This window comes from Rhamphochromis longiceps, linkage group LG9, assembly GCF_057381845.1.
Source record: "Rhamphochromis longiceps isolate RC_006_pf linkage group LG9, R_longiceps_female_GT1.1, whole genome shotgun sequence".
Lineage (NCBI taxonomy): Eukaryota > Metazoa > Chordata > Actinopteri > Cichliformes > Cichlidae > Rhamphochromis > Rhamphochromis longiceps.
Window position 1 is genome coordinate 22826320 of NC_140565.1, and position 27738 is coordinate 22854057.

Genomic DNA, 27738 nt, shown 5'->3' on the forward strand with positions numbered 1-27738 from the left:
ATGTATTAAACACAGATTTTTCAATGGTCAATCAACAACTAACATCTCCGCTGTAAAACTGGTGAAACTTGTCATATCAGAGGTTTTACCTTTAGCAATCATAATTATTGTTGTGATGTCAAACTAGCATTAAGCAAAAACAAACTGCCTAGAAGATACAAAAAAGTAACATCTGTCATGTATGTAAGCTAAGCGGCACAACATTTTTAATACTCATTTTCAAACAAGTCACACATGAGGCTAGCATTAGCTTAACTAGCAGAGTTTTGCGAAATTTGCTAGCAAGCTGTTTTAACTGACAAAAATCAGCAACTGGCTACTAAAACACTACATCTTTATGATATTAAACTTCAAAGAAAGGATTTCAATTGAAATAAACCTTTTATAGAAGCTGGAACATTAAACATTTTACATTATCTTTTTTGGTAAGATGTTATTACAAATTGCAAAGATACCGTATAGCTGCAGGTATTTAGGCATGCTCAGTTTCTTCTAGAAGAAATGCTGATCACACATCTATATATTCCTTTCCTTTGTGTCATCCCAAGTCAATCTGAGGAGGATATTGGAGTTCAATTGAAAGCGGGTGTGCCTTAAAGAGAGGTTTGAGATAGGAACGAGTTATCACCTCCAAAGAGAGCTCTGGGAGACACTGTGCTCCTCTGTAGCAGTCCAGCCTGATGCGTACAGGCCACTGACCCATGACAGTGAGCCCGTATCGATTTAAGAGGAGGCAGAGGACACAGAGGAAAAGAGAAAGATGGCTGGGGGGAGGAAAAAATGAAAAACAGTGAGGAGGCCAGGGAGCAATATCCCTCTTAAAACTTATCCATAATTCATTGTCTATTCCTTCTTTTTTGCTTTCTTCTATATTGCGTATATATTCTGTCTTTTTCAAATGGGTGCACGCTAGAGGAATGCTTATTTTCACAGGGGATTAGCGACAACCTATTTTGAAATACATTCCCAACCCAGACACACACAGAAACAGCCATGGCTACACAGCCAGACAGCTAGAAGAGATGTACACAGAAGATACAGTAAAGAAGCTAATTTTTAATACTCATAATGTAAAAGAAATATTAATAATTTTATGTATTTGATATATTAACACCAACAACATCTATTTTATTCACAGTGGGTCGTTCCATTTTTCATTTAAATTGTAATGTGAGAGGAGACGGTATCTATCTTCTGAATCCAAACTGGGGTCTGGGTCTGGGGTCACAGGAGAAAGGTCTGAAGCTGCTGAAGCCTCTGCCTCCCATGCTACTGTTAGAACCACAAGCCCGCAGTTTGAGAGCAAAGTCCTTTCGGGAAAATATGGTACTATGAGACCTTTCAGATGTGACGGTTCCTGATTATTCAAGACTTTTTAAGTGAGGAAAAGAATTTCAAATTTAAGTCTGGATTTAACGAGGAGCCAATAAAGAGACTAACATAGGAGAAATATGGTCTCTCTTCCTTGTCCCTGAGAGTAGTCTCGCTGCATCATTTTGGGTTAAATGAAGGGAACTTTCAGAACAACCTGATATTAATGAATTACAAGAGTCAGACGCAGTGTTGGTCAAGTTACTTGAAAATAGTGATTAGTAACTAATTACTGATTACGTCTCCAAGGAAGTAATCTCATTAATTTATTGATTACTTACTTAAAGAAGTAGTTAGTTACTTTATTACTTAGTTACTTTTTAAAAACATGATACACAACCAGAATACGTGATAAAGAAATAGACCTCTCAGCCCAATTCTATTTTTTCTGCATAACCCATCATATAAAGTTGAATCAAATGGAAAAGTCTCTTTTTAAAAATAATAATAATAATAATAATAATAATGGATTGGATTTTATATAGCGCTTTTCAAGGCACCCAAAGCGCTTTACAATACCACTATTCATTCACTCTCACATTCATACACTGGTGGAGGCAGCTACAGTTGTAGCCACAGCTGCCCTGGGGCAGACTGACAGAAGCGAGGCTGCCATATTGCGCCATCGGCCCCTCTGGCCAACACCAGTAGGCAAGTAGGGTAAAGTGTCTTGCCCAGGGACACAACGACCAGGACAGAGAGCCCAGGGATCGAACCGGCGACCTTCCGGTTACAGATGCGATTCCCAACCCCCTGAGCCACGGTAAATAGTTTTAATCTTTTAACTTTATGCACATTGCATCAAGCAAAAACTAAATTATAAGCAATAGTCTTTGACTGGAAGAAATTTGTTTAACATTTAAACCTATTTTCTGCATATTCCAGCATATAAAATAAAATAATACACTTACTCTTTCAAATAGATGCAAGTAAAACACAGTAAGAAGAAACAAGTTCTGTTGCTCTTAAATCTATTTTCACCTGTTTAGCAGGAGTGGGGCCTGTGGAGGTTTGCCCAGTGCCGTAGAGGTCATGTCAGTGGGGGGATCTGGGGGTTCTCTGTGAATTTCACAATCCTGTGGCAGTTGCTAGGTGCTTGCTCAGATTTGAAGTTTAATTTTTTGGTACAGTGGATGATGTTTTTGTCACTTTTTATGGATTCATACTCAAAGTAATGTCAGTATTTCCCAGCTTTAAACACTGCATGGTCGTACTCTCTCCTGCGCTCCATATTATCCATTGTTGATGTACACATGTCTGCACCACCATGTTTCTAAGATTTTTAGGACCAAATATAATAGCTTCAGTTTTTGCCTGATTAAAGCTGGGTATCATCTGCATAAAAATCAAAATTTTGCCAGTGATTTTATAGTAATATTGCCCAAGGGAAGTATGTATAATGTAACTAATGTTGGTCCCAGCACAGAACCCTGTGGAACTCCACGACTAACTTTCATGTGTGAAGAAGAGAAAGACATTTGCATGGATGAATTTGGAGTGCAACACCTTTTATACCAACAGTGTATTTTAATCTCTGTAATAAAATATTGTGATCAACTGTAATGACTGCTGGACTGAGGTCTAACAGGACAAACACAGAGATGAGTCCACAGCCAGGCAATAAGAAGATCATTTGTCACCTTCACTGGTGCTGTTTCTGTGGTATGATGAACTCTGTATACTGACTGAAACTCCTCAAGTAGACCATTCCTCTGCAAATAGACAGTTAGGTGTTTGACAACTAACCTTTCAAGAATTTTTGCAATAAGAGGAAGGCTGGATATTTGTGTGTCTAAACTAAGATAATTCAAGTGAAAACTTTTAAAGCTGTGATTAAATCACAGCCACCTTGAAAGCCTGTGGTAAGTTTCCTGTTGGCAGAGATTCTAGTAAAGCTTATGATAGTATGAAAACATAGGTTGTTAACACTACAACCTCTGCTAATGGTTTCCCTGTCAGTTAGCCTTGACATGTTAACATCTCCTCTGCAACACCTCCTTATTTATTCATAGAAATCCAGTGTAAGTGCTGTTAGAATAATGCAGAAAACCCTCCACAAAAAATCTTCTTAACCTCTTATCCAGTTCAGACTAGCAGGGGGGCACATTGAGAATCTCTAACACAATAATTTTCCACCTGATATTGATAAAATAATTCCTTCTTTGCCTTTGATTTCACCCTACAGACTTCGAGGCCAGTGCGTCCTTCATTAAAGCCCAGCCTGAAGTGCTTCAGCTGCCTCGTCTTAACTACAGCTTACCTATGACATATCATGCGTAAAATGTAATCACTGAATGTAATTAGAAGAATGTGCGATACACTCTGAAGTGCTGGCATTACTGAATACTTTTTTTTTTTTTACCTTACTAGTTTTGGATTTAACGGCATATGAGCAACTAATTATTAGTTAATAAAGTCTGATGCAGTTCAACATTATGTAAATAATTCTCACATACATCCATGACACTAAAACCAGCTGCCACATATTGGGGTCTGGTGATATTAAATTGGCCGCAGTTGTGAATGGTTGTTTTGTCTTGTTCTGTGTTAGCTCTGGGATAGACTGACAACCCGTCCAGAGCACTAATCTTGCACTAAGGTCTTGTATGCACAATAATCAGGCGCGTTAGCATCAAGTAGCATCAATTACGCTCAGCTTTTAGAATTGGAACCAAAGTAAATGATTTTCTATCATCACCGTGCATTATGTCATTATCTTAGCCCAAGTCCAGAATCTTTCCAGCCGCAAAATTTTCACTACACAGTACTTGTCATTTTGCAATATAGATATCCACCTGCAGAGTTCAGTCGCTCCCACAACTCTGCTGTCAGTGGGGGGCTCATGTGTTTTGTATGACAAGCTGTACAGAAGCTGCATGTAAATACAGCTGTGCCGTGGGCAGGTCTTGGCATTCATGCTTCTCACGCGTCTCATGATGACTGCAGGACTGAAATATCTGGCTCTTTGCAACCAACATCCCCAGAAAACACTAGAATGCTTCATTATGGTTCATTATTTGCAGATTTCTTTTTTTTTTTCCTGGGTAAAGCTTTCTGTATTGTTTCCTATTTAAAATGCTGCACTCAACAGCAACTACAAACACTTCACTCTGACCATATGCAAACCGAAACACGCACATCAACACGAAGCTGCACCCGATGGTTAGTCATGCCCGTGACTAGCTTTAATTACTGCTGCTGCTGAACTGCAGGGACCTCGCAATCTGCATTACAGGTAAAAGGGGGCAAAAGTGGCCCGTGGACACACAAACACATATAAAGAGATGCACAAAGGAAGTGAAAATTGAACATCTGTCTTTTTTTTCCCTTTCAAGCCCCCTGCCAAAGAAAGCTGGTGCTGCACCTGGACATGAATTATAGAGAGGCACTTGGATGAGGTGGGTGGAAGAAAGAGAGAAGAGAAAGAGAGGTGAATGAAAATGAGGGGACAGGGTGGATTTCATGTCTCCCCCATCTGGAGACACTCACCAAGGGAGCTCAATGGGTCAATGATCAATTCACTGCCAATAGCTGCCAATAAGGACTGACACAGTGATATAGTATATGCTGCATAAAAAGTTGCTTTAAATTATGCATAATAGCAAATAATAGTGGCACAGACACATTTAAAAAAAATAATAATACAAAAACAGACAGCTCATTGTGCACCCTCTATTGAAAATGTTATGAAATGGCCCTCAAATACTACTCTATGTTTTCAGACAGCTGTAATCCTTTAGAAAAAAAAATTATACTCAAAGAGGAACTACAAAAGCAAATAGTGCTTTGAAGATGGAAAGCCCGAAATGTCACCCACCCGCTTTGAAGCTCCCTGGCTCTCTTTGTTTCTCTACACTTGTAGCTCACAAAACCACAGGCAGAGCACACTGCATTCAGGGGCCAATTTAGAGCGGATGTACCATTAAGGGAGAAAACACACACACACACACACACACACACACACACATGCTCATGAGCTCAGACAGTGATATACTGTATAGGCCGAAAGAGACAAGCGCGCACAAACACAGGTGAACACACACCTGGAAAGGCGACATTGTACAGCATACGTATGGCCATCTCCCTTTGTTTTGTACCGTCTCTTTGTAGTTTCGAGCACTTTAAGTGTCATTTGCCGCCTCTTTGATACACACGTACCTTCTGGTTAGTCCATTAACAGCCACATCCAACAGTGACGATTTATGTTGCTTCAGTATACTCAAATTCAACATTTTTGCAACTCACCCTTGACGCAGTTTTGAATCTTGTAGAGCTTATTTAGGGGACACGGAGTGAGGGTGAAAAGCAAGCACGGTGAAATCAGTCAAAATGAATGACAGTAAAAATGTAAATGATCTTTTTCCCATTATTTTCTAAACAAAGCATTGCTTATTTGGAGATGAGTAGCACAAAATAATCAATACCAATTACCTCTTTAGTAGATTTTGATTTGTGCCTGTTCGTCTCTTTAGTCAGCTTAGTCATGTTTACCTTTTTTAAGGCTCGCCGTCTTTAGACAGAGCAGAAGCAGGAAGGAAACAAGTAAAGAAAGGAAGAAGGTAACGTTCTTATTGCAATATACATAGTCTATTGATAGAAATTATTAGTCTATTAGCAGCATGACATGTAAAGCCGCTGAATGAACCAATTTTTGTTATTTTAATTTTTGGATATTACAAATAAGTCTGATGATGATGAGAAGTTTTTTAAAGCACGGGATGGCAGCATACATCAAACACTTCTGGAAATTTCCTGAAGAAGCAGAAACCACTTAACAGTTACAAAGAGTAAAAACATCATTTGTAAAATATTCTTTAGCTTCTTTATTTTGTTGATATAGAAGAAAAGGTTGCTTTTTAAATTTGCTCAACGACCGAGTTTAAATCCAGTTTACTTAAACCAGACTGATTGTTCATATTTTTTACTTGTTTTGCTTAATTTGCAGATTACGGTATTTATTTTATGCTGGACCTTATTGCCGGGCCTCAGTTTATTCACTGTCTGAAACAAGCTGTTTGAATTCTTCTCCTTTAATTGTTCAGTCACACTAGGGGACGAATAAGGTGACCTTCTCTCTGTAAGTAGGAAAAATGGGTGGTTGGCCAGCAATTGCATTGAATTTTATTTGTTGTCAGACACCGACTGAAAGCAGGAGCGATGACCAGAGGTTGAGAGTGTTTGAAGGACCACCTTCAAACACAAGGCGATTACATCTGTTCACCTGTTGAGAGGCAACTTACCACCTCACAATTTGCGGTCTGACTCATACTGACTGAAATCACTCTCAGACAGATTGCTTAAGGTTTGCAAATAATTGCCATCTAATTTACAAATGCAGACAGACTGCCAAGACATTGCAATCAACCTGAGTCAGTCTGCACTGATGAGCACAATTTGTCTGTGAAACATCTCTTTGCAATAAGAGACTCAACTTAAATAGTTGCCAACTGGTTGTATTCTGGTTACACGCCTATATAAAAGCAAGGTCGACCCCTGCCTATTTCATGTAGCATTTAAATCTGAATTTGAATTTTAGTTCTAGCGGGATTTTGAAGTAAATATTTAATTGAATTTCTGTGTATGCAGACAACAACAGAGTTGCAGTTTTTGCTGCTTTATCACAGTTAATCGCTGTATTATCTCAAACGGATTGAATGTAATTGCCAACTTGACCCCATTCATCAGAATCAGAATAAGAATACTTTATTAATCCCTAAGGAAAATTTTCAACCACAAACTATGTCTTATTGCTGTTTTATCACCGTCTTGATGCACTAAAGTTGCTATGAAGATGGCAACTGACTGAAAGTGGTTGCAAGCGTCCTCATCTTCAAAGGTCACAAGTTCATCGCACATGGTTGCACCAATTGGGCTGTGTCACAGTCTCCAGCCACTGTTTTCCCTGTGTGACTGTAGCATAAGCTAACTTTCCTTTGATTGGCTGCCTCTCACAAACACAAGCTCTGAACTGCAGGTGGTGAGATTTGCCCTTGTGCCTTAAAAGGAATCCCCCCACCCCCACAAATAAATAAAATAAAAACATAATGTAAATGCTACAACTAAACTTTTCTCTCAGTAAAACATTCACAACTGCATGATGGGAGTGATTAAAAAACTAAAATACTTTGATTTAATTATGGTTCATAGCAGGAGCTGGAAAGAAGCTCATTTCCGTAGCTGTTTGTGTCTGCTGCTTCATAAAGTGGCATCCATCGAGTATACCGACTGCTGTGCGTACAACAAACACAATACACGAGTACCCGCTGATCTTGACATTAGGGCCGTCGGCACACGGACTCTCTCGTGGAGTAGCATTTACTGCGGGCAGACATGGAAGATGAAGGGATGAGGGAATATAGAGATGGGGGTGGAGAGGTCGAGATGAACCAAAGGGAGAATAAAAGTGTTGCTGATGGCAGGACTGAAGAGGAGGCTGGATTTTCTGCTCAACATGGTGCTTAAACCCACAGCACCAAACATGTACCCACCATCTATATGGCCAGACTGCCTGTGTATATAGAGTAGTGGGAAAACTCTACATCTCTGCTGGGTTTAGTTGGTATTTTTCTGGCGTTTGTGAACAACACTGATGGAAAAGATACTGCACTGACAATTACGTCCCTTTCACTTTGGCACAATCTGTTTAGACAGAAGACTGCGACGACTAATCGTCTTTACGACTTTGTGGCAAAACAAGCCATTTTGTCAGTTCATAAAACATGAAGCTAGTGAGCCATGCTGTTATTATGCTCACCACCATGTGTGAGAAAATGTGCTGTTGCCAGCCGTCCTGTGTGGCTCAGCTGGAAATTAGATCACGGAAAAGTACTTGGTTAAATAAAAAAATTGCATCATCAACTCTGGCTGAAATCCAAATGAGATCAATTATAAAATTTGGTGTCACTTAATAGCAACAACCTGCAAACTGGAACAAGCTAATACACAAATAAAACGCCATATTCATTAGTCGTGTCTGCACACCTGATGTGACTGCAAATCTCCAGAGAAACAAAGTGGCGGATTATTATCTCCAGAATCATATTTGGCATTAATAATATATTTTGCAACACGGTAAGTTTCCTATTAATCAAGATGAGACGGTTTGATATCGGCAAATCCGTTTAAATGAACATGAAGCTGGAGCAAAACACAGATGTGGCAGAAGTTCTGCAAGGCTGACTATGTTCACTGTCCTTAAAGGGACATTCAGTCTTACTTTGGAAAGTTGCCCCACCCCCAGCTTCGCACACACCGTTAATCATGTTGGATTTTGAGGCTGCTTCCAACCATTCCTGTAACTTTCCCCAAAAAACGACAACCTGACATTTACACCCACGTTATGCTGTGATTGTCCTGAAAGAGCAGTGGGTTTTAACTATTTTTTCATGTGAAGAATCAGGAACGCTTTTCTGACTAATTAAGGTCTGCCTCATATTTCATATTTCCTTATGTTGACCACTGTTCTCTGCAATGATGACAAAAGAAGGTACTGGAAGTGGAAAGATGCAGAGCAATAAAGTCAATGCTATATCCTGCTTAGAAAACTGGCTGAAAATCCTGGTTATATAAAGTTATACACTCGTTACACATCTAGATTACCCTTAAGTCTATGTATTTCATGCCTCTTGTTCAAGTCCAGGTCTCACGGGAAGCAGTGCAAGCTGAGAAGCCCTGATGTCCCTCTTTCCAGGGTCTCCTCCCAGATGGTATTGTATGAACCAGCTCAAGTAGCTCCTTTCGGTTAGTTACTCTCCAGCTCTCCATCCATCTTCCAGTGGCACCTCATCCAGTTTGGCGGGTGTGTGTCGATGCTTTGTGCACACCACATCAGATGTTTTGGGAACCAGTGCAACCATGTTCACTTTTTTCACTACCAAAGAGACTAAAGCAACCAATTTCTCTTCTTTCGTCACATATGAAGCAGCTTATATTGCTGCATCAGAGCATTTAAAAGACTAAAAAGCAGGAAGACAAAATCTGTTTTTGTCTGGTTTAAATAGATTTATGTGGACGGATATTTTTTCTCCAAATACAAATTAAAGGGTTTAGATCCATGAGATTGTTATCCATTTATACTATACGTTAAGACAGAAGATACGTCGATTCAGTCTAAAAATGCTAAAAGCTGATGATTTGCAGAGAGGCGGCACCTTAATGCCTCAGCGTCATGCCCTGACACACTTCACATTCAAACGTATCGCTGTACATCCTTCTTGATCCATGTCCGTTTCCCGATTCAAAGCTTTGCTTCCCACCACCGAAACAATGCATATTCAATTTTTGTTTACGAACTCAGGGTCTCTGCGGGTGTCTGAGAAAGGTTGCTCCGTCGTTCCAATTTGCGTTGCGTTTCACCCCCTACTCATTAATCTCCCTCCATTCGCTGATAGCTTCGTTTGGTCCACTAGAAATCGCTTTCAATTATTCATGCCTATTTACCACAAATACCTTGGAGATGGAATTAGCAAACAAACAATGCCAGGCGACACTAATCCTCGTCTACAGCAAAGATCCTTTAATGCACTGGAGATCAGGCCGGCTGTTGACAGGCACCTGTTACTGTCTTCAGCTGCTTCGCAACAGCAATGTTGACACAGTAAATGTGTTTACGGGAGCAGCGCAGTCCTGACCTTACGCTAAAGGTGCAGGGATAATGCAAAGGAGAGAAGAATAAGTAAGAGGAGGAGAGCATGGAGAAAGAACAGGCGAACGACTGGCAAGGATATACAGGATAAAGACAAGTGTAAGACTCGGCCCGATTCGTGGGCTGGAACACTCTCGGCTCTTCAACGCAGTAGCAAATGTTGTACCTGACACCTTTTTTTGTATGAGATGAACACAAAAGTCAGCGATGATGAAAGCTCGCTCTTTGGGCCAGGGACGTGGATAAAAACTAGATGTTTCAAACCGATTTATAGACACCAAAATGCTCTGATAAAGCATTTGTAATAGCTGTCTTTGACAATTTGAGTGCTTTTTTTTTTTTTTTTTTTTTTTTTTTTTTTTTACTGGAGGCAGTTGAGGCGGCAGGAAAAGAAAAAAAAAAGAGGAAGAGGCGTCATGACCTTGGAATTAAAAAGACATATAATACCCTCGTAGAGAAAGAAAGTTTCCACTAAAATAAAGCGAAAATATTTAGCAGCTTACAGTGAGTAACACAACTCTGGTTATCTAGTGCCCTGCAGCTAGCAGGCACACAGGCGCGCGCGCACACGAGCGCTGTGTGGAGTGAATAAATTTCGGTTTACCTAGTGTAACAGACAGCGGCCGTTTCTGAGATCAACAATGCATAAACGTTAAGACAGAAAAGTGAGATATGTCATATCGAATGAGCATCACTGTGGATTTATGTTTGTACAGGCGCATGTGTGTGTGTGTGTGCCCTCTAGCAGACAGGGAGATGATGCAAGAGAGCCTGGAAAGGTACTACTGAGACTGAAAGCAGATAGTGAGAGTGACGGTTTAGATGACTGAGTGCTGGGCTCGTAGCTGAATGACACACACACATTTTCTCACACACGCATGCACAGAGCCAGGGGCAATGCAGGAGAAGAGACTGAGGAAGACTTTGATCACCGAACTGAGCACATTCAAGCACTCAACCAGAGAGGGCAGCCAGTGATGAGGAGGAGAGAAGAGAGCGCCCAGGGAGGGAGGGAAGGAAGGAGGGAGGGAAAGAGGGAAGAAGGGGGTAGGGTGGGTGGGGGAAGAGAGGGATCGGGTTGTTTTCTGACCTCTACGCTCATTGATACAGATGTTAAGGCATGAACACACAGACAATCAGGCATCCGACATGGATTCTACCAAGCAAAAAAAAAAAAAGACAGCTTTTCTTGACGTGTTTCTTGATAGTGGAAACCCATGCTGACAAAACTAATTTCATTCCAGCTGTATGTGCCTGGACATGAGCACACCAAAGTGGAGGAAACGTTCGGAAAATTAAATTCACACTTATTTCTTTAGCCTCTGGCGGCTTGCTGACTTCTGAATGGTAAATATTACAATATCAAGCAGAAACCAGATACACAAACGTGTCGCTCTGGAATCCCTGCGGCTTATGTTACCTTTGCTGGCGGCGTGTGACCGAAAAAAAACACCAAAAAAAACCAGGCGGCTGTAGCACTACGGAGCCGTCCTGCACGCCTGAGATGCAGGTGGATAAACCATTGTGCTGTTTGCGAAGAGAGCAGGTAATTATCGCTGGCATTTTGACAAGTGTTTGCCAGAGTGAAGGTCAACTCTGTCTGCGTGGGAGATCTATGCTAATCTGCTCAGCTGGAAAAGACTACCACTCACCACTCGAACGGTAGCTAGCACTATTATGCAGCCACAGCTACTATGTTTTCACTTCAGAGTTGTCTGCAAGGGTGTGTGTGTGCAGAAGAGTATGTGTTTGTGTGTGTGTGCCTGCAAGCAGAGCGGAGAGAAGAAAAAAAGGAAAGAGAAAAGACAGACAGAATCAGACAGGAAGACAGACAAGTGGAGTGAGATGGAAAAGGAACCCGGTTAAATTTAGGCTGGCTCTCTTGTGGTTTTAGAAAAAACACCAGTCAGTGTGGTTCATTTCATATCGTGTAAAAATCTCTTTCTTTTAAGGTAAATGGCTCAGATTTCCATCCAAATGAAGACAGAAAAGTGAAAAATAAGAATCCAAACTAGTGTACGTCGCTGCTCTTTAGCCTTTTTTTGGTGAAAAATAGAGTTGGGTGCATACAGGATAAACAGCTGGGCGCCTTTTTTCCAATAGGATGTCATTAAAGTCTTGCAGAAGAAGGAAGCGCAGTGAGATGGCGTAACTGAAAACACATCAGGCGAATCTCAAACAGTGGAAAACAGTGATGAAATTATGCCACATTCTATTTGTTTCACGTATTAATCTGAATGTTTTCTGCTCCACACAGAAAACATCTGATGCCTTTTTTTTTTACGAATAACCATTTATGAAAATATAGAAGGGGCCGCTCATAAAGTCGCCTACGGGGGAATTATGAGCTGAATCTGCAGCTCTTCCTGGTTTTTTATGGCTCTTCACATTGAGATTGCACTCTTTCTTTAGCTGTTGGGCTCCTAGAGAATCGTTTTCATCTGCAGAAGGCAGCTGTATTCAGTAAAAAATAGCAACTTAAAACAACTGTATACTATCTGCTCGCCCCTGGCAGTTTTTTGCTTTTGAGAATTAGGCCCCTGAAGAGTTCTGATGTTTTCCTCAGGAGATGGTAGAGACCAAAAACAGAGACCGCTGGCCTTTCATTGGGAAGACTGATCATAATGTTGGCGGTTTAATGGTTTATCATACCAGCATACATGACAATAGTCTGCTTAGAACCTGTCTTCATATTAAAAAAGCAAGTCTACTTACTGTTTTTCAACTTTTCTGCCCCATCAAGGGGCAAGCACTTTATTTTGGGAAGGATTTTTAGGTGCATAGCAATTCAGTTTTCCTCCTGGTAAAATCCTCAGGAGTTTTCTCACCATCATCTTCCCTTTGACTCAGCAATCTCCATTCTGCTGTCACTTACATGTGAGTGAAAGAGTGTGTGTGTCAGATAGACAGAAGCGGAGGCAGAAACACGGGGGCAGACTTTGTCTATGTCCACATCTCTGTGTGTCTGCCTCGGGTGACAGCCGTGTGTCAGGGTCTCTGCTCTCTGCTCCAGATGGCCCAGCAAGTTGCTCCCGGGGTCCCCAGACTCTCAGTGCTCATTGACCAAGGCTGGGGTTCTCACGGCCTGGGGGCCTGTGGACTCATTGCTTCGGCCTGGCCTCTGGGGCCTTTGAGGCCTCCGAGGGGCTCCGGGGTCGCCCAACCGTGACAGCCAAGACAATAGGAGTGTCCTCACCCTGCTCCCCACCCACCACCTACAGCCCCTCTCAACACACAGTCACACACCCCGGTGTTTGGCCTGGACATCCTCGATCCCCGCAGGCAGACAGTTGCCGTGTCATCCAGCATTAGTTTTCCTCCCAGCTAATCAATAAAATACTTTAACGTGTAGGTATGATAACTGTGTTGCAAAAATGCATCGTATCTCATCTTTATCAATTTAAAAAAATATATAAAATAAGTCATAATTATAGAAGCTTTATAAAACACCCTTCCTACACATAAATCCACCTCCTCACCGTGAAGAGCGCAAACATGTAAGTGGATCAAATCCATCACCAGCTACAAAACGTCGCTTTTCGGTGAGCAGAAGCAGTTCTGACAGATCTATTTCCCACTGACTGAAGGTGATTTACATGTTTAGAAATCACTGAGAGGAAACAAGAAGGCAAAAAAGAGAAAGAAAGTGGAGTTCTAAACAACACATCTCAACACTGGTTTTAACAGCTTGGCTGCCACTTCATCAAATATTGAATAAATCATTTTCTTGGCACAGTATGAACACAGCTGCAAAAAAAAGAGAGAGAGAGAAAAAAAGAACAAAATCACACACACCAACACGCACACGTCCACACGCACATGCTAACACGGACACACAGAATGCCTTGTAGTTTTGATAAAGCAGCAGCTTTCTCTTTTGTTTTGCAGCCGAGCAGGGATTAGGCAGTGCGGGCCTTTGTCCTGCGGTTTTCCAGTTGAGCAGAACACAAGAGCCTCTACCTCCACTAATACAGTCAGACCTCCCAGCAGGCCTTTCACCACACAGCCGCTAAGAACCTGCTGCCTAAAAGATGCTTTTCAATGAGTTATCAAATCTCCTCTATACTGTCCATGCCTTTCAACCGAGTCTCTTTGTCTATTCTTTTCAATGGAGCATTGAACACATCAAATAGAACTGATGGGCAGATAGATGGACAGCAGAATGTAGCAGAGCCATATTAACCTCTTTCAGACACTGCCGAGTACAGTAAAGGTACTCGGTTTAACGTATAACAAACCTGACTGAGAACTTGCTAAATTGGAGTCGTTTTACCATTTTTATTTAGCCACACAGGACAGTGAACAATTTACTTGTTAATCTAAAATAATAAGGAAAAGATTTATTGACAGTGAAAATGATAACTTGTTGCAGCTCCGACAGTAAGCAAACATTTTTCTGAACAGCATTAAAACAATATTTTAGTCCACAGGAAGACCAAACTCTATACCGAATAATCAATAATGGAAATATAGTAATTGTTAGTGGAAGCCCTCAAAACCAGTCTACAACACAAGTAGTGCTAAAACCGTCAGATGTTAGTCGACGGGAAAATTAGATGGCAACAGCTTCTCTTCATGCAAAATATCAAAAGCAGTGCATGAAAGCCGTCATTTAGTCAACAGTGAAATTGAATAAAAACGATTCTGATTGCCACTGAAGTCATTTACCGAGAGCGATCCTGAACATTTATGTTTATTCGCTCCTCAGTTGTAAAGATTTGCTTCTTTTTCTATCATTTTAAAGTGAAAATCTTCTTGTTACTGGTGCATTTGAAAGAGTCTCCTGCAATCATCGCTTGCAGCAAATTTATTGAGGAAAATTGACTTGTCTTTACGGGCATCTCTGTTTTCTCTCATGTTGGTGGCAAATGACTAATTAGACCTGTTTAATGGTTATTGATCTGCTTCAAAGAAAGATGATTTTGTTACATTCTCACCATCGTTCTTGGGTTTTGTAGTTTCACGACTGCCATCAGGCTGGATGTGGAGGCTCTCAGCGGCAGGTTGGGCACAGAGTACAGCAGGGGTTTCGATGAGTTCATTAGGAGGCCACGTCATTTATGCACAGTCACACATAAGGCAAAGGTCAGCCAGGATTACCCAGGTGGCCACTGCATGTGGGTGTCAGTTTGATTTTTAGACTGCACTTTAACCATGCTGTTGCTCCACAACCTGGTAACCGCTTTGAAATCACCACGCCTTTGCTGCACTGCATTGAATTCGGTGTCACGCATGCTCATTTGGAGCTGGGAAACAGCTACAAAGCGACAGTTTGTGCATGCACTTCAGATTGCTTTTAATATCGGGAGGCGAGTGGGAAGTCCACTCCACTTCACACTGTGGTGGAAACAGAGGGTGGGCAACAAGGTAGGAGGGGGCGCAGGGAATAAAGCTCTGGTAGGATTTAATCTAAGGTCACCGGGGGGACACACGGAGAGAGGATCCAACCAGTCAGCTATCTCTAAGTGCTATTTCTATACTTTTTATACATTTCCGAGCTGAAACTCTTCGGTCTACTGGGATAAAAGAACAATGCATCCAAGGGGAAGTAGCTTGATAAGCTCAGTCTGTTCACTTTTACAAATTGCTATTCAGGTGGGCTGTATTCATAATTCATCAACATGGGTCAGGCTCATGATCATGTTGACTTAACATTTGGTCTGACATTTCAGCCCTGCTCATGCCTGTCATTAGCTCTCGCCACACGCTACCTCATCAAAGTCAGTCACACAAGCGAGGAGGGGAGGGAGGAGATGAAGAAGAAAAACAAAACGTTAACACAGAATAAAAAAAACCCAAAACGATACAGTTTAAAAATAATACCTCGTGCATACAACGCCCGCGATATTTGTTCAGTTGATTGTTTTGTTAAACAAACACTGCAAAAGTGGGATGACGGCGCGGGATAAAGATAGACACACACCGTAATCCGGCAAACACACGCGCGTGCGAAAACGCACCCTTAAACCCGCTGAACCGAAGCTCAGCCCCCAGCTCGGGCTTTCTTGCGGTAAGTCTGTATCAACAGCCATCATCCAGCGCTTCCCTAATGGGAAACGAGTTGGTGCCAAAAAAATGTCGCCGCGCAGAAAAACTGGAGCAGCAACACATTTCTGCCAATAACAACACCACCATGTTGATTCCAGTGGGGTGATATTGGATGATATTGACTGTTGGGAGTATTGCTGTGCTTCTCAAAGTCATTTCCGACCAAAGCAAGGACATCGACACACATCCAACACATAGGCGCACTTGCTGCACGCACTAACACCAACGCCGGGCTAATCGGAGTGCAGACATCGAACAGGAGAGTGGAGGCAGCGCATACTGACAACCTCCTTTCTGTGGGTGACAGCTCTCCATCAGTCTACATCAAACAAGTGCATACATGCAGGCACACTCACACACAAGTGTACACTCCGTCTGATTGGCCGTTGCAAACCTGTTTCAACCTGCCACCAAATAAACTGTGCTGTGTACTATATATGTGTGTGTGTGTGTGTGTGTGTGTGTTTGCAGAAATAGCAGGTGTGCACGCTGAGCTCATCATCTCTGTAACTGATGGTCATCTGTCATCGCCCGGTGTTGATAATCTTCTTAGGGACGGGGGTTTGTCCGAACAAGATGAACACCAGCCTATCTACTGTATCGGGAGAAACTAATCTGTGTTCTCATTTACTGGAGCCCAGACTGTCACAGAGTGGTCCGGCTGGTAAAAATTAGATGAATCGCAGTGAAGGTTGTCAATGGGACGATTGCGTGAGGGCGACATGTGAGGAAATACGGACCGCTGCTCTTACCTGCAACTTGAACTAGATCTGCAGTGGTGACGTTCTTGGGGTTCGGACCGACTCTGAACGTCAAGGCAGGGCCAAGGACGCTGCAGATAAACAGCAAAGGAGAAACAGAATGAGCAGGTTTTTGGAAAAATGTGAAGACGCTCAACAGCTCAGGTCCATGATCTGTGAAGATCGAACTACGGGTGAGCTTAGCATAAAGACTGGAAGCAAGTAGAATCAGCCATTCGAGCTCGATGTTTACAAAATCTCTAACAACTACTGATTACTGTAATATTACACAAATAAGAAATGTCATATGAAACGCCTGTACAGCTGCTGGCAGGTTAGATTTTTACACTTCTAAATGATATTTTGATAGTTACCTTAATAAGGAAGTAGGAATAGAAAGTAACAACTTCTCAAAAAATATAGAAACATGCAACTGTAAAACCAAACTATAAAATGCACAGAATAAAACGTTGAAATTACTTCCACCCTGTGACATGTAAACCACTCTTCTATGGGGCCACCTGTTCAAGTGAGAGTCACAATATGAAGCCCCCTAGTGGACGGTGAAGTCACACACATTTTCATAAAGTAATCAGATTAAATTTTTCGCTGTAGAAAGAAGTTTTCGTCCCACGCAGAGTGTACAGTGGACGCTAATGTTTATGTCACTTTTGAAACTTAAAGTAATGTAAGTACTTCCACGCATTAAATGCTGTATGGTCATACTTTCCCCCATGCCACGCTCCATATTATCCGTTGTTGATCTACACACGTCTGTTGAGATCTACAATGGATAATATGGAGCGCGGTTGTACGTCATTGTCATGGGACACTCTCACAAACAAAATCACGGTTTAGTAACGCAGTATTGCAGTAACGCAGCGTGCTTACGGGAAAGGAACAGTAATCTAATTACTTTTTGCAACAGTAATCCCTTACACAAAGGATGAACTGAAGCTCTGCCATCACGTAATGTCGCATACTGCTGTTTCTGATGTCATTTAGAAGAAAAAAAAAAAAAAAAACAAAAAAAAAAAACAGTAATCCCTTACTTTACTTGTTACTTGAAAAAAGTATTCCGATTACAGGAACGCATTCTCTGGTCTGATCAAAACATGTGAATCCATCCACATGAGTAATAAAGGAACAGCCAAAATTACCAAGTGTTAAAAGCAATGTTGTATGTAGGAATATGTTTAAAAATATGTATGTTAAACAGAGATGTGATTAAGTGTTTGGGAAAGCAGAACATTTTGGGGGAAATGACTCCTATAAGCAGCACAGCAAAGGATCATAAAGATGCTAAATATTGACTCAGAAGCCCTCAGGCATATGTTTCACCAACAGATCAGAAATATTAAGAAGAGAAACTGTAAATTACCCAAAAAACAAACAAAACCTCCCCCAGAAAATATGTGGAGTGATCATGATTTCTGTTTTCCTTTCAAGCCTGAAATTGGCCAAAGAGCAAAGTACAGTCATGAGCGGTGCGCCTTGTTTTCCCTTCACCTGCGGTAACCTGCCTGTACTCTCTGCACCCATTTTCCTCTGTGTGGTCAGGAGTCAGCAACAGACTTCTCCCCCTGGAGGAGAATAAATGTTGAAGGTCCCCGAGGTTAGCCATAAAATAAAATCTAACAACCCTAGCAGACTCGGCGAGACCGCCCAGCAATGGTCAAGGGAAAAGAAAACCTGTGAAGCAATGTGTAAAGAAAAAAATCCTACTCATGTTTAGTGTAACCTCTTAAGATCCCAAATGAAATGATTTTTTCTAGAAGCAAGGAGACCATTTTTAACAACTAAGAGAGCAAACACACATCGACTGCACAGCAGTGAGTGTGGCTCGCTTTTAAACACGGACCAGCAAAGCAAAAGTGGGAAAAGGTAACCAATGTAGCAATGAGGTCATTTTCCTCAAGACTCAACATTAATATTAAAGCAGTGACGACTGAGACGCCGACAATGAACAAACAAACGATCATCACTTCCCAAATTTAGTAAAAACATGAAAAGGCCAGAATGAGCAATCAGCTTATTATCAAGTACTTTTATTATTTCATTCAGTCACAAATGGCTCTTTTTTTTAAGCAAGTGAAAATTTAACCACCGAGGTGCGAAAATTTGCACCTGTCTCTAATACAAATCTGCTTATTTGAACAATTTGTACAATAAAGACCAATTTTCTTTGCTTCTAGCGTAGTGCTAGGCTTTATTCTGTCTTCTTTAAGATATTATTACCGTCACATAAAATTGTTCTATTTCTTCTTTCTTTATGAGTACATTTTGTCACTTGTTTAAAGGAAACAAGACTTCTGGAATAATGAAGTAATTTAACACTGGTACACAGAGGAACCTGTTACAGATTATTTCTGTGTTAGAAGTTTGTCCATGCAGTGCAGATTTGTCCATGATGTGAATCTCCTTTTCCACCACATGCCAAAGCTGCTGCACTGAGATCTGCTTACTGTGGAGGGCATGTTCAAGAAACCAGTTTGAGATGTTTGAACTTTGTGACACGGCACTGATGGAAGCAGCCAACAGAAGACCTGTACGCTGTGGTGATAATGGGATGGACAACAATTCTCAGGTAGGCTGTGGTGTTTAAACAATGCTCAGTTAGTAATAAGGTGCTGAAAGTGTGCCAAGAAAATATCCCCTACACCATTACACCACCACCAGAAACTTGAATGTTTGGTACAAGGCAGGGTGGAAGCACGCTTTCATGTTGTTTATCCCATATTGTGATCATACCCTATCCGAATGTCATGGCAAAAATTAAGACTCATCAGATTAGGCAACGTTTCTCCAGTCTCCTGTTGTCCAATATTGGTGATCCTCTGTTGACTGTGCCCTCAGTTTCCTGTTTTTAGCTAACAAGAGGGACACCAGGGGTGGTCTTCTGCTACTTCTACTGCTAATTCTGCTACATCTTGTGCATTCAGGGATGCTCTTCTGCATACCTTGATTGTAATGAGTTTTAATTTGCGTTGGTGTTGCCTCCTATCAGCTAAAAGCCATTCCTCTCTGAGCTCTGACATCAACAACGTAGTGGTTGGTGTGCCTCATTTTAGGACTATTCTCCGAAACCTCTAGAGATGGTTCTGTTGGGAAATCTCAGCAGTTTCTGAAATACTCAGACCATGACACATTCAACTCACCTAAATCACCCGTCTTCCCCATTCTGATGCTTAGTTCAGACTTCCGTATGTTGTCTTGGCCACGTATACATGTTTACATCCGTTGAGTTGCTGCCATGAGATTGGCTGTTTAGCTATCTGTGCTAAAGAACAGTTGAATGTTGAACTTAATGGAGGTATTAAGTTCTTAATAAAGTGATTGCTGAGTGTATAGTAAAAGTGATAAAACCATAGACTTATTTAGTTGCATTCAGACTGTATGAGCTGTATGTGGCTGTACTTTTCTTCTCCCCAGTTTTTATGCTAAGCGGAGTTAAGCTAACCAGTTGGCAATGCTTATCTTACTCTCTAAGTAAGTGAAGAGAGTGGAGACAGCTTTAAAGAAGTCCAATGAGTCTGAAAGAGCTAAAATTAAGGAGATAAAATGTGTTTAGTGTATAGGACTTAGATAACAGCACATGTATAGATGTTTTGTCCATAATTTACTGACAGACGACAATAAGTAACACTGAAAAGAGAGCGTGTGGGGGTCCCATTTTTGGCATTTCAGTACATCATCATGTCGGAATTGTTATGTCCAGGAAAGTGCACGTACATTTCTAGTGTACTTCCTGCCAGACTGTACAACAGAGAGCGAGATTCATCAGACTGCCAGAGTGCTGTGACCCAGACCCACTCACCATCAGTCAGCCTGGTACAGAGGCAGCAACGCTCACTCGGCCAGGAGCAATAACACGGGCAAATACCGCCAGACAGACGGACCCAGCCGTGCAATGATGCATTTGTGATCAGGCACACACACACACACACACACACACACACACACACACACACACACACACACACACACACACACACACACACACACACACACAGAGGTCTGAAGGAAATATGTCCTTCTCTAACGCCTTCACCTGGCCTCTGTTTGCTCTCGTAAATGTCAATGTTTCCACAATCTTTACCCCTGCCTTCGTCCTCCTTGGCCGAGGCTGTTCTGCCTGAGATCTCAATGCATCTCAAATTGAACTGACATGATTTCTTTTTCCCTTTTTTTTTCAAACCGCACAAACCCTATTTAAATATACTGGGAGGCGGGGGGAGACTGCCACAGTTGGGAGATGAAGTTAAGATAGATAAGTTATCTAGAGGACTTCGCACTGCCTCCTGTGTTATCGGATGTGTGAGCTTGGACTTCATATTAGCTCTGCTGGTGGGACACGAGGAGTATGTACGTGCAGAGCGCTTGGCGGGATATTGGCAGGATGTGTTTGTGTGTGTGTGTTCTTGCACAGACTGTGTGTGAGGATGGACCAGTGAGTGTGTGTCCCACTCCCCCTAGTGTTTCTAGAGAGTAAAACCCTTACGTCATCTGAAAAAGGAACATTTCATCCCCTGCCCATCATCATCCAGCTATTTCAAGTCTCTTTCAAAAGGGGAATATTTTATGCTGATTATCGTAGGAACAAGCTCAAACATAATTGTGTTCGGCATCTCAAAATCTTAACGGCGCCCAGGCCTCCTCTTCTCATACTCTCTGTCTGAAAGTCTTTTCTGCCTGCCTGTTGTCGTATTTGAGTATCTCTCCTCCTCCTCTCTTACCATCAGAGCTCATGAGAACGAGTGTGAAAGAGAGACCCCCCGAAGCAGGGCGGCGTGCTCCGACCCAGCTCTTGTACTCCAGCCGACTCATATTCAGACAGAGGCTTTCAAACACTCACCTGTCGAGGCCGCACAGCACAAGGCACAATAAGCTTGCATCATGTCCTTCGCCTCGGCTATTTCTACATGAATGCGCTTTCATTACTTTGTAAAAAGGAAAAAAAGGACGCAGATGAACAAGTCAGACAAAGAGGAAATTTGCTGTATTCTTTCTTCCATATCAGAATGACGTGATGTGTTTCGGAAAGCTTTATTTCAAGCAACTGTGTGGTTTTCACACTGGCTAAATGACTATAATGAGCAGGCACCATTGACACTGTACACTCACAGAAATGCTGAACCATATAACATTTAATTCTCTTTTATGAATATTATGAATTAGTTATTAGTTGCAATGAACTCACGTACATGCAGAGAAATACTGCTGGGTAAGTTTTATAGTGTAAAAAACAATGATGATGGTTTTTCAAGCATCTGTGGCAACATTCGTGGGGATATTGATTTTCAAAGGACACTGGGGACAAAGGTATGTGTGGTTTATTCCCACTGATTCTAAAAACACGTGTATTATTTCTCTGTGTTATCATTATGACTCCAAAGAAGAGGACACATCGTCATTTGTACATCTTTGTATGAACCCCCCACCCCCACTTCACTATTGTGACGTAAGAAAAAATTCACTGCTTGTTCAAATATAGTGAAAACTTGAGTTTTATGAACTCATGTCTATGCCTGTTGTTACGTTACGTTTAAATCAAACCACAGCAACCAATCTGATAGTTTGTCTTCAAATTAATCAAAGAAGGTTTTTATTCCCTTTGTAAGTTGAACTTTTGTAAACATTATATATTGTAAATATTGTATACTTCTTTAAATTCTGTAAACAGATTAAACTCAGTGTAATCCTAATTCATACTACATTTTGTGGTGCTCATATTCAACTCCATATTTCTATTCCTGGACTCTACTAGAGTAGCTGTGCATGAATCACAGTTTATAATCATGTGTATTCATTTTTATACTGAGCCTTAATTGGTGCAGTCAGCTTAGTGAGTGTTTGAAACAAACTGTTTTGGCTCCTCTCACTTCTTCTTATTGGCTGCCCCTCACAAACCAAAGATCTGACCAGCAGGTACGTCTGCGCTCACTGCCAGAGATAACCATATTAAGCATTATTAATCATCTCTGTGACAAGATGAAGGTAGAACTGTGTAAAATTGGGTGTTTAGACCAGCCTGAAAGCATGTGGCTACATGTAATGTGATTACTTCCTATTGTAATGGTATAGATATGACAGGAAATAAAGAAAAGCATAATAATTGCACCTTAAGTAGCACTTTAAATGCAGGTACCTGTGCTGTACTATCCTGTAGTCAACTTTCACTCAGGTCTTTCACCCCTTTCTAAACGAATAATAGCCCACAGCAATAATACCCTCTAATTGGGTTTGAGTGTCAGGAGTTGATTCTGAGTGATATGAAATGACAGGTATAATAACAAAATGAACGAAATCAGCGCCGGCACTATGCTACGTCCTCCTCGTCCTCCTAAACCCAAAGGTTGGATTTAAAGATCGAGATCAGAACGCCTCCTTGGCTACATTTATTTTAAGGCCCCTGTGCGCATTTTCGATGCTTAACAGTAGATACAGAACGCTCTGATAGTTTCACCCTCTCAGGAACTATTATCTGAGCCCGAATACTCTGTATCTACAGTTTCAGTGCAGCCTCACGCTGCACTGCACCGGCTTTGGTGTTCATATGCTGCGAGTGTTACTGAACCACCCAGATTTTACTCCTCCTGCAGGAGTGTCTTGAAAGGCTTGTCAGATCTTCGGCGAACATGTCTCCTCTGCCTCCTACATGGTCTGACACCAAGTGTACAGCAGAACCATGGTACAAGCACAAAACAGCCTGGGTTCAAGGACAGTTCGCCTGCTCATTAATATATTAACCGCCTCCTGCTGACTACTTTCTCGTTTTCCAGCTCTCTATTCACTGCTTGCTTCCCTTTCGTTCGCTTCCTCTCTTTGCTTCTAACGAAAAATCGTTTGATGGCTTGACTGCTCTCTTTTTTTTGACAAGGCGCACAGTGACAATAGCGGCTAGGCAGTGTTTTGAATACAATGGAGACATCAGTATGTGTCTGGAGGTAATTAGGCCTGATTTTGCTCCCCGCGAGAAGTCAAACACTCCGAAAGGTCAAAAAAACAACAAACGCCTACAGTTTGTGGCAGTGTAGCAGAGCATTTTCACAATGCTCAGAGCAACTGGACAACCTTCATTCGGCTTCCTCATCCTCAAAGGCACAAAACAAAACATTTCAAATGAGGCCAATTATCCTCTGTTCGATGTATGGTTTGTAAACGGCACGGTAAATCATTATTTGCAACAATGTGGGATGTTTTTTGTGTCTGTACATACGAGAGCTGGGTGAGGTCTGCAACATGGAGGCTCAATCTCTGGGTCAGATGCTCCATCAGGTCCGTGCCCTGGTCAGTGGTGAGGGAGCTGGGGGTAAACACACACACACATACACGGAGAGGCGTCAAATTTTTAGGTTCACACCCATACAACATACAACCGTTTAGCCATTAAAATGTAATTTTTTTTAGGGAGATACTGTCACAATTCATACCCACAATTGGGTCATTGCACACAAGCGAATGCTACGGTCGTCTGAATGGATGTGCTGCACGCATTTGCAGACACATACAAACACAAACAAACACACAAAGCACCGTGCCGAGGGAAAAGGGATCAGCTGCCTCTTCAGGCTTGGTAAATCACCTGCTTTTTTCCAGCAATGAGACAAACAATAAGGTGCAAATGGAACCTGCATGAGGTGTAATGGCTGTATCATATGGACGCTCCTTTCTCTCCCTTTCCTTCTCTCATCTTTCTTCTTCTTCTTCGCCTACATTGGCGTTCTCTCACCGACGCGCACGCACACTCAAAAGTAAAACACGATAACACAGAGAACACAAACAGCCGGGCACGCACGCGCCCTCACGGTGAGATGAGAATAATAAGGTGCAAATGGAATGGAGGTGAAGTGTAATGGTGGTCTGATAAAGCCATGCCTCATCTCAGCTCAGTCCACGGCTGCTCTCTCACTGGGAGAGTAAATCGGCAAGGAAATAGACCAAACAAAGGCAATCTGCTGGCCAGCGCGTCGTATGAAGAAATGAGGAGGGCATCCACACAGACCCACTCAGAAAGCCACTTTATTGTTGACAGCTTAACCTGGAATCACCGAGACTGCCGAGTAACTGCAAGGTGACATGCAGGACCAAAAAAAAAAAGTCATGGATCATAATGAGACATCGTTCAAATTTTGTTACCACCTCATTGCGGAGAAATGTGAAATAAACTGGGAAACAATTTCATGCTGCACTGGATATTGAGTGCAATATCACTTATGTGTTTTTTTGTGTTTTTTTTAAGATACTCGGCATCATCTTGAAGTTTAAAAAAAAAATTTTTTTTTCCTTTGGACATACTCTAGTCAGAATTATGCTGACATATTTTGTTTAGCCTGCATTTGACACCACATTACAGAAGCTTTTCTTCAGCAGAACAGTGTGCCGTGCATGAGCGGCTGATTTACTCCACCTTTGAGAGAGTGGGAGGTTCTTTCTTTTTTTTTTCCCTACACTTTTCGAGGGGTTTTGAAAGTTAAAGATTCAACCAAGCAATTCCAGACACGTCTGCATCCCTCTGTGGTAATTCTAGCAACAGGAGTGACTTGGTTGTTGATGCTAGCACTTTTCCCCTTGGGTTTCTCTCTGTCTCCTTCTCTTCTATCCATACCTTTCCATTTCCCCCTCCACATTCACCATCCCATCCTCTTGCTATTCCCCAAACCCCCCACTACCACCGCCACAATGTCAGGAGCTGTCAGATAAGCAGGTTTGCGTAGCGTCACTGCAGGGTGCAAAGAAGCCGGGGATAACAACTGTGCAATCATGAGGTCTGCAGCAAAAGCACAGACACCTGTACAGGCCAACTATAGGCATGCACTAGGTGGGCTGAGGATAGACAAGAAGGAGGAGGGGCAGACATTTCACTCAGAAGGTGACCTGTTTCTTTCCCCTGGCACACACTCGCCTACTAAATTGTGTGTTGACGTCTTAATCTGCTACTCCTATTTGTGTGGCAATAAGGTGACAAAGACTGTACCCAGTGGACCTTTATGAGAGTACGTGTGTTGAACAGGTGAAGGACAACCCTCTGACACTGGACTTGATAACGCTATAAAGGGATTTGAGAAAGGGCCAGGGGCGAAGACAGAGTCGATAGGAACTTATCTTTGCTGAGCTTGAGAGGTAAGAGAGAAGGAGAGAGAACTTGGCTGCCTTTGCTGACAAAGTATCATCATTAAAGCTGTAATACAACACAGTAATACCTACACACTGAGGGATCTATCAGCCCTGCTTTTCTAATCAGGTACAACACACAAAAAGGATTTCTAACTACAGTATCCTGTAGCATAGAGAAGTTCACATGTGGGTGGTTTTGATAGAGGATGCATGCAGTTTAAGGTAAGCTAACAAAGAAGACATTTGCTGAGTATCAAGCTCTGTTAAACAAGTCTGTCTTGAAAGAAGTGCGTCACTGTATCACCAGTAAATGGAGGCAGCTGTAAAGTTATAATTATAAGAGCCCAATGAGGAATAAGACAGGGACTCGTGCTGTTGCTGATGTTAAACACAAATGTTATTGATGATGGCTGTACTGACATACAAAGTATTTCTGAAATTTATGGGTCTGCATTGCACTGCATTGTCAGGGACAATCATGTCATCCCTTTACATACTACAGCTCAATGTTTTCAATCCTATACTGCAATTTATTTTTGTGGAGATGCAAACTGCAACATCCAGTGTCTCATCCCATGACATTTGTCTCCAGGTTGGTATAAAAACACCACAAAATACAAAACACATCATGCATTAGAATTTAATTTAAATTCTAATAAAGGCTTCTAGTTTTTTTATGGCTAGTCAGATTATATATATAGTAATGTGGAGTAGCATGAGGCACTGGTGCTTACCCTAACATTAGAAAGAAAAGAATTAAAACTGAACAATTAATAAAGACTGAACAAGTATAGCCTGTTTGGAAGGGATACCAAGAGAAATCATCTAAAAAGAACATGGCAGCATGGCTTAAGTTTGAAAAGTTGCATCTTCTGGAACAATGTCCTCTGGACAGACCCACAGTGGAAATGTTTGACTGTAATACACAGCACCATGTTTGACGAAACCAAACACAGCATATCAGATGTCAACCGGTGGCTGAAGGGTATTGATTTGGGCTTGTTTTGCAGCCACAGCAGCTGGGCACCTCTGAGTGAGTGAGTTGACCATGAACTTTGTATAACAAAATATTCTTGAGTCAAATGTGAGGCCATCTGATCCACAATTAAACCTCAGCCCAAGCACAGCAGCAAATCTACAACAGAATGGCTAAAAAAGAGAAGAATGAAGGTGTTACAATGGTCCAAACTGCAACCCTCAGCCTGATTGAATTGCTGTGCTGGGTTATTAAGAAAGCTCTGTAAAGAAGAGTGGCGAAAATTCCTCCACGGTGAAAGCGAGCAGTGCTAAAGGTGGTACTAAAAACTATTGAATTTCATATTACTGTAAAGTAAAAGTTATCCGTGCACTCAAATTTCATCAGTCACATCCAGCCTACAAGTTTTCTAGATAAGAATCCTTCATTTTCTATACAATCTTAATTGTTATTATTTATATCATTATTTATGTTTAGAAGCATCAAATGGACTTTTCCACATGTGTGGGTTTCACAACCATGATCAGTGTGTGTGAATGATGATCATTTATCTAAAACAGGAATCCCACTGGGCTTTGTTCTTGGCCCACTTCTCTTTAGTTTATGCTTAAATGACTTACGCAGAAAAGATTTTCTCAGCATTTGCAGTCCATCACAGCAGGATTTAAAAAGCTCCTGTCTTACACTTAACATCCCATTCAAGAAAACAGCACTAGTTTGGTTCTCTTTGTTTTAGAGATGTCAACTATTCCAACCTAAAATTTAGAAAGATATTAAAATTGTTCCAAAAAGTGGGAGAAACTTTTTGGGATTTCCTTACCTGGATGATTGAGCATGCATCA

The 27738-nt window shown here is 41.6% G+C and overlaps 1 protein-coding gene across 1 annotated transcript in view; it reads right to left on the reverse strand.

Annotated features, from left to right (window-relative positions):
* Positions 1-27738, reverse strand: part of ptprn2 (protein tyrosine phosphatase receptor type N2) — a 165360-nt gene that overhangs the window by 88196 nt on the left and 49426 nt on the right. The window contains exons 9-10 of the mRNA XM_085418892.1: positions 24023-24109; positions 16816-16895 (exon numbers count right to left, since the gene is read on the reverse strand). Coding sequence (XP_085275018.1) covers positions 16816-16895; positions 24023-24109 — 167 coding nt within the window. The remainder of the gene's footprint in view (positions 1-16815; positions 16896-24022; positions 24110-27738) is intronic.